A 7,652-nucleotide genomic window follows, 5' to 3' on the forward strand; every position below is an offset into this window, starting at 1 on the left:
AGAGCCCTCGCAATAAATCCTTTGCCTGTCCCCCCCCCCCCCCCCCTCCAAGGAGCTGCGGGGACGCTCGGTCACGTCCCTGCAGGACAGACGGACGCAGGTGGGTGCCAGGGCTCCGTTAGCCTCTTGGAAATTAATTTGGGGCCAGGCTCCCTCCGGTATTGCTCAGCCAGCTTTGGGGCCGAGGCAATGCCCAGAGGTAAAGCACCAGGAGGCACGGGGACGGATCCGGCAAGAAGGATCCAGCCAGGAGCGAACGGCACCACGACAGCCCCCAGCTCAGCACCAGCCCTGTCTTTGCGGCCATCTTAGGGGAGCACAAATCCTGGTTTGCAAAAAAATGGGGGCAGATCCCCCATTTCTCCAAATCCAAATCCATTTCCCCAAATCCAAATCCATTTCCCCAAATCCAAATCCGTTTCCCCCAAATCCAACTCTGTTTCCACCCGCAGTGGCCCCGGTGCTCCCTGTGCCGGTCACCGCACCGTCCCGCTGACGTTTTATTCGCCCACCTCAATCCTCCGAGTGCCTTAATTGCAGCCACGCTTTGCAAGTGTAACTAATTGCCTCGGAGGCTTATTAATGATTTCTGCATGCTAATGAGTGCCAAAGCCCGAGGTGTTTTCCCAGGGGCTGGAGCTGGCTGACCCTTCTGGGGCTAGCAGGACCCTGGAGACGGGGCCGTGGGCACCCAAATCTGGGTGCGAGCTGCCTTGAGCTCTGCCTGGGGGTAAAAAAAAACATTGCTTTTTGGGAAACTGAGGCACCGAGCCCCCTCCAGAAAGCAGCCCTTGCTGCAGACAGTTCAGGCCTTTATTGCTGTAGCTGGAGGGTTTCTTCCCACTCCTCTCCCCCCGTCCCTTCCTTTTCCCTTAGGACGCCAGCCGGGCACCCCGTGTGGCACGGAGCGGGGGACGCGGTGACATCCCACCGGCACCCGGGCACCGCCGCCACCCACCCCATCTCCCCCCACCCCCTGCCACCTGCAGTTAGGGGAGGGAAACGGGGGGTTTGGGGGTGAAGCCTGGCCCTTTCCCAACCCCACAGCCATGGGGCAGCGTCCCTCCTGCCCCCCAGCCACGTGAGCCCAGGCTCCCCCCAGCCCTTCTTGTGCAGCCCAGTTCGGACCAGTCTTCTTGCTGGATGTTTCTGTGCTCCCAGTGGGCTCCCAGTACAAAGGGCTGGATTTCACTGGGGGTCTTCCACAGCAAACCCGCCCAGTACTGGGTCACTTGTGGGATCCCAGTGCCGTGGAACAGGGAGCAGGGGGGCTGCTGCCACCCTCCCATGTGCCGTCGCCGTGTCCCCTCCGCGCCGCGTCCCCTCCAGCCCCGCCGGGCGCCGTCAGCAGAACTGCAAAAAAGAAACCGAGCGTGGGGTGGGGGCACCCCGCAGGCAGCCCCCACCTCGGGCAGTTTTGGGGGGCTCTGGGAACCCCCTGGGTTGGGGCCAGCCTGCTCCCCGTGGGGTGTGGGTGCTGGACGGGTCCTGGAGCACCCGGCGGTGGCACCACACCGGCACCACCACGGGGGGCTCGGGGGTGGTGGGGGACACGGGCAGGGATGCTGCGGGGGACACGGGTCCCAGAAGTGGGACAGGGGAGGGCTGGGGGGACCCAGAGCCCCCCCTCCCCGCCTCGTACAGACCTTCCAGCGGTTCCCACACTCGTTGCACAGCACGAATGTCGTCATGGGCTCGTCGGCGCTGCGCGTCTGCACCTGGGGAGGGAGCGGGCGGCCGGGTCAGAGGATGCTGATGGTGTGTCCCCCCCCAAAATAAAACAAACTACGAGCTGGGGGTCCCCTGGGTGCTCGGGGGGGCTCACCTGGTTGTAGGTGCAGTTCTTCTTCTTGCACTTGCCACACTGGAAGAGGTCGGTGACGGTGCCGCCCGTCTTGGCCATCTGGTGCTCGCGGATGGCCTCCTGGGTCATGGCGTTGCGCAGCTCCTTCAGCTCGTCGCTGGCCATCTCCTGCCACGGGGGGGGCACGTCAGGGCCTCCCGGGGGGCTGCCAGCCGAGCTGGCACAGCCCCGGGTGCAGAGCCCCATGGTCCATCACCCGCCCCATCCCTGCAGGGCGCTGATCCCGCTCGCTGGGCTCGAACCCATCCGGAGGAACAAGTCCCCCGTCCCCAGACCTGTCCCCAAGGAGCTGCAGCCCTATGGGGGGCTCCGAGGACCTCATTTGGAGACCCCATGGGGCAGGAGGAGCGGGGACCGGGACCCAAGGAGCAGGATGGGGAGGGGATTTGTGCCGTATAATGGGACCTGCACCACCAAACCAGGACCCTGCTGGCTCTCAGGCACCGAGGCAGCCTCCAGGAGGGGCCGCGGCCCCCGCTGCGCACCTCGGCGGTCATGCGTGCGATGAGGCCGGGCAGGATGGCCCCGCACAGCACGTTCCTCCGCAGGTTGGGGTTCTTGGGGTCCTTCAGGTTGCTGATCCTGCTCCGCACCCGGTTGCGGTACTTCATGTCCGTGCTCTTCAGCTCCTGGAAGATATCTGGGGGCCCGTCACGGAAACCTCAGCATCGCCTGCATCCCCCCCACCAGCCAGGGGGAATCGTCTCCGGGGATGGTCCTGGCAGCAGGGGGGACCCCAAAGCTCGGAGCTGGGGGTGACTTGGAGCTGGCCCAGCGTGGCCAAATTGCCCCAAACCCCCCGGAGGGAGGCAGGTCCCAGAGCAGGGGGTTTTGGGGGGGGGGCGCACAGCACCCCAGTGCCAAAGCTCCTGCCCCTGGGGTGCTCAGGGCTGCTCAGCTCCAGCCTTTTGTGGGCTCCGGGCTCCCTCTGCAGGCTGCGCGCAGAGACACCCCATGTCCTTGTCCCCACCACCGTCTGTCCCTGCCCCTGCCCCCCCCAGGACCCCCCAGCCCCCAAAGGATACGGTCTTCGATCTCGGATGCCATCCTCTCGCAGTTGACGCCGAACTCCTTGTAGTCATCTGGGGGGCAAGGCGAGGCGGGGGGGGGGGTGTGTGGGGTGGCCCTGTGCCCCAGGGAGCCCCCAAAAAGTGGCCAAAACCTCGGCCTGCTCGCCCAAGCCACCCCCTCTCCAAAAACAATCATTTTCCCCCCACCTTAAACCCGCAATGAAACCCTTTGCAACACCCACACCCAAATCCCCCACCAGAGACCCCACCGACCCCCTTTTGGGGCCGAACACTGGGTTTTAAGGCACAGCCAGGGCTTTTCTGCCAGTCGGGGGGGGGGTGGAATTTGCTGCCCGGGTGCCCCCAGGCCTCGGAGCCCCGTTTATTTTTGTAGGGTTGCCCCCTCTGGGGCTGCCCCACGGGACACCCAGCCCAGCTTGGCCAAGGACCTTCGGGATGGAGACGGGGGGGGGGTCCCTGCTGCCCCTCCAAATAACTTTGTGGCTTGCTTTGCCCGGGGCTCAGCGCCAATTTCGGAGGGTTCCCCTCCCCGTCTTGCCCCAGAGGAGCAGGCTACGACCCTCCCCAGCCCCCCCAATTTTGTGTGTCCCCCCCCCCCCGTTGCTCACCATCCATGCGGAGCGCGGCCGTCAGCATCTCGATGCACTTGTCCCGGACCGAGTCCCCCGTCAGGTAGCAGGGGGGCAGGAGGCAGACGCTGGGCGAGAAGGGGGGGCTGCTGGGGGTCCGCGGCGTCTCCGCCTTGGCCTTGCTGCTGTTGGCCCTGGGGGGGGGCACACAGGTCGGTGTTGGGGTCCCGTGGGGACGTGGCAGCCCTGGGGGGGTTGGGGGGGGTCCTACCTGTCCTCCTTGCTGTCGCTGGAGCTCCTCCGGGAGGTGGCGGGGGCGGGCGAGGGGCTGGCACCCACAGAGGCTCTCCTGGGGGGAGGGCACGGGGTCGGGGGGGCACCAAGGATGGGGCAGGATCAGGCTGGCAGCCCCTCTCTTCCCACCCCGCCTGCGTGTCCCACGGTTGGAGCATCCCCAAATTGGGGCTGTGCCCCCCCCAGGGCCAGGTCTCCCCCCAGGGCCAGGTCCCCCTGGGGGGGGGTCTTCCTCCTTACCTCTCCCCCGAGGGTCTCTTCTGCGGGGAGGAAGAGGAGGAGGCGGCCGAGGACCTGGAGTCAGCAGAGTCCCTCCTGCGGGAGCAGCCACGGCTCGGAGTTTGGGGACCAGGTCCTGAGCCCCATCCGCAGCCCCAAGAGGGGCTGGGGTCCTCTCCCCCCCCCCCCCCGTACCCCCATCCCAGGACCCCCACCTCTCTTTCTTGCCATCCAGGGATGATTTCTTGGAGGAGGCAGAGGGGCTGCGGCCGCTGCTGGGCTCCCTTCAGGGAAACACAGGGGAAGGGGGGGACGCGCTCAGCACCCGGGGAGCCACATCCTGACCCCCCCTTCCCATCAAAGACCCCCCCCCAGCCCCACAAAGCCTCGTGGAGCCCCACAGAGCCCCGAGCAGCGCGGGCAGGACCGCGGGTACCTCTGCGGGTTGGAGTCGGGGGGGTGGCCCTTGGGGGGGGCTGGGTGGGTGCCGGGGGTGCTGGGCTTCCTGCAGAAAGAGAGACGGGGGCGGTTTGGGGTCGGTTTTACCCTCGGGACAGCCCTCGTTTGGGTAAAAAGCATGTGGGGAAGGGGAAAAGGCCGGGCAGGGGGGCTCCATCCTGGATAAACCAAGCCCTTAGGGATGGAGCCGGGGGGGTCGGAGCTGGTCCTGGCCCCGTTGGTGCCCCCCCGCTGGCCCCGTACCGCTCCTTGTGCTTCTCCCTGTGCTTCTCGGCCGGGGTCTTGGGGTGTTTGGCCGGGGGCGGGTTCGCCCCTTCGTTGGGACAGGGGGGAAAATCCAGCCTCTTCTCCTTCTCCTTCTTCTCCTTCTCCCCGTCGCCGTCCTTCTCCCTCCTCGGGGCAGCGGGGGTCTCTGCGGGAAGGAGCCGGGTCACCGGGACAGCACGGGGACACCGGGACAGCCCGGTGGGGGTTTGGGGAGGTTTTGGGGAGGTTTTGGGGGGGATTTTGCCCCTCTCACCCAGCAGCCGCTTCCAGTTCTTGATGAGGATCTTGGCCGAGGCCACCACCTCTTCGTCCGAGCAGTGCTTGCGCACCGAGTTGACCGCCACCCCGATGCGCGTGGTCTGGGGACAGGCGTTAGCGGGGCCGTCACCGGGACCCCCCCGGGACCCCCAAATCCCCCCGGCACAGCCCCATCTCACCTGCAGCAGCTGGATGGTCATGGTGTAGCCGGTGAGCGACTTGAGCAGATCCAGCGCCCCTTCCTACAGCGGGGAGAGGCCACGGGAGCCCTCGAGGAGCTGCGCCCCCCCCCAGGACCACCCCACGGGGTCCCCAGAGGGGATGGGGCAGGCGCTCGGGGCCACGTGGCCACCCGCAGGGATGCTGCCCTAAAAAACATCCCGCTCCAACGGGGAGGGCTGAGGACACCTGAGTGTCCCCAAGGCACTGGTGGCCACACGTCACCGTGTTCACAGCCCGGCCCTTGGGTGCACGGTGCTTGTAGGGCTAAATATATCCCCGGCACGGCTCCACGCGGGGTCGTTTTCCTCCCCGGTATTTTTAGAGGTGCAGGAGCAGAGATGAGGGTGCAGGGACCCACGGTGGGGTCATGCCACTCGTCGTGCCGGAGCTCCCAGCCCGCTGGGCGCAGGGGACACCCCCGTGCTGTGACCTGGCTCCGTTCCCCTTCCCAAAAGTGGCATAAATCAGGAGGGTTTGGGAACCACAACGACAGCCTGAGGCCGGGCAGGATCAGTCCCTTCAGCCGAGGCTGGGCGGTTGTGATCCGGGGTCCCAAAAAGCCACCAGATGGGGGGGGGACGGCAGCACCTGGGAAGCCCACACCTCCCCGGGGCAAAGTCCACCAGAAACGGTCAAATATTAACTTTAGGGGCTGGGCTCGCCCCCGTGCAACCAGTGGGCCAGGACGGGTGCTCAGCTGGCACAAAGGGAGGCAGGGACAGATCCTGTGCCCCCCCCAGCACGGAAGCCCCCTCCCCAACCCCTGTGAGTGCCGTGGCTCAGCCCCCTCCCTCCCCGTGCACGTTTGCACGCACTCGTGCAAAAGGCAGGGCTGTGTCTGGGCTCGGGGGGGCTTTTCCCACCCCCCCAAGGGATTTTTTTTTTCCTTTGCATGGGGCTGAGCCCCCGCTGCCAGCCCCAGCCTGGTTTGGGTGCCTGTGGCCGGGCCGGGGGCCAAGCACCTGTCACTGCATTTGTCCTCTGTCCCACACCGCCACCGCCTGGGACAGGTCCCCCCCCCCCCCCCAAGCTCCCCAGACTACCACGTCCCCATGGCCTTGAGCAGGGGGGGGCACGGGACAGCCCCAAATCCAAAATAAACCCCCCACGGGCACCAGCTCCAACTCCCCAAGGGTGGAGAGGCAGCACCTTGGGGGTGCCCTGAGGGAGCTCAGCACCCCAGCACCCGCTCAGCCCCTCCTGGGGGGGGACATTTCTGAATTTCTGAGCCCCCTTTTTCTCCTTGCCACGTCTGGGAGCTTCGTGGCTTTCCTCCCTCGCCCTGCCCCGAGCTGCCCAAAAACGCAAGCACACCCAAATAGTGCAAATGTGGCACACGCAGGCAAACGTGGCACGCGTGTGCAAATCTGGCACCCGTGCAAATATTGCTCATGCGTGCAAATCTGGCACGTGGGTGTGCAAATCTGGCACAAGTGTGCAAATCTGGCACAAGTGTGCAAATATTGCACGCGCGCCCCAGCCCGCCTTACCGTGCTCTTCCTGGCCACCATCTTATCCAACTTCTTGGCGATCCGGACCAGCTCCTCAGCGGGCCCCATGCTGGCTCCTGGCGGGGTCCTGGGCTCGGGCAGCCCCCGGTGCTTTGGGCATGGGGCAGGGGCAGGGGCAGGGAGCGGCGGCCGGGCCGGAGCGGAGCAGGGAGGGAAAAAAAAAGGGGAAAAGAGAAGGAAGGAAAGCAAGGGAGGAAAGCAGAAAGGAGGTGTGGCTGTCCCGGCCAGTTATAAACTCCTGCCAGGGAGGCGAAATAGCACGGGGGAGGGCTAAATATAGCCCGGAGTGAGCAGGACAAAGATTGCGGGAGCAGGGGGAGGCGCACGGCGGGGGGACGCAGCGCCCTTCGGTGCCAGCGCACGGGGGGCTCGCGGGGACGGGGGAGCCACCAACAACGGGGTTCAAGCCCGGTGGTGGCAGCGGGAGAGCCCCGGGACGTGGCTTTGGGGCTGGGCTGGGGCTGCCCGGGGCCAGAAGGCTCGACGCAACGCGCCGCCAGCGTTGCACGATGCAGAGCGCTCGGCCCAGACCGGAGGCGATGCCAGCGGTGTCCCCGTGCCAGCAGCGTCCCCGTGCCAGCAGCGGCTCTGAGATCCCCCAGGGAACCTGGCTCTGGTGCCGTGCCAGGGCTGAAGGCGCTGTGGTGGTGCTGGCACTGCCGGGACCCCAGCTGCTGGGAGCAGAACCGGGCTGGATCCGTCCCGGGGAGTTTGGGGTGCTCCCTCGTGGCCGAATGCAAGGCTGGGGGGAGACCTGGCTGCACCCTCGGTCCCTGCCGGCACAGGGCCACCCGCTGCCACCCCGTCGTGTCCCCGACGGGCAGGGGATGGGGACCCCATGCACGCAGCCCACAGCTTACAAAAACGGCTGGTTTTATTAGAAATTCGAAAGAGAGAACATGAAAAACAAACACAACAGGCCACTGGCTGAGACGCGACGAACGAGACGCGGACGAGG

General features: G+C 66.3%; 1 protein-coding gene across 1 annotated transcript; it reads right to left on the reverse strand.

The window, feature by feature from the left end:
• Nucleotides 1-919: 919 nt before the first annotated feature.
• Nucleotides 920-6,910, reverse strand: TCEA3 (transcription elongation factor A3). Its single transcript, XM_084300573.1, has 14 exons — nt 6,674-6,910; nt 5,141-5,203; nt 4,957-5,062; nt 4,680-4,848; nt 4,414-4,482; nt 4,193-4,261; nt 3,999-4,073; nt 3,736-3,813; nt 3,504-3,658; nt 2,890-2,946; nt 2,350-2,504; nt 1,826-1,972; nt 1,647-1,718; nt 920-1,353 (listed from the first exon to the last, which is right to left on the reverse strand). The coding sequence occupies exons 1-14, from the start codon at nt 6,740-6,742 to the stop codon at nt 1,345-1,347; spliced, it is 1,293 nt and encodes a 430-aa protein (XP_084156699.1). The 5' UTR covers nt 6,743-6,910; the 3' UTR covers nt 920-1,344.
• Nucleotides 6,911-7,652: the final 742 nt, after the last annotated feature.

The sequence above is a fragment of the Netta rufina genome (assembly GCF_964035555.1).
Source record: "Netta rufina genome assembly, chromosome: 23".
Classification (NCBI taxonomy): Eukaryota; Metazoa; Chordata; class Aves; order Anseriformes; family Anatidae; genus Netta; species Netta rufina.

Coding starts and splice junctions, on each gene's coding strand:
- TCEA3 (XM_084300573.1), bottom strand. CDS start 6,742: ATGGGGCCCGCTGAGGAGCTGGTCCGGATCGCCAAGAAGTTGGATAAG. Junction 3,814..3,998: donor AAGAGACCCTCGGGGGAGAG/GTAAGGAGGAAG, acceptor CCCTCCCCCCAG/GAGAGCCTCTGTGGGTGCCA. Junction 2,947..3,503: donor GGCCGCGCTCCGCATGGATG/GTGAGCAACGGG, acceptor CTTGCCCCCCAG/ATGACTACAAGGAGTTCGGC.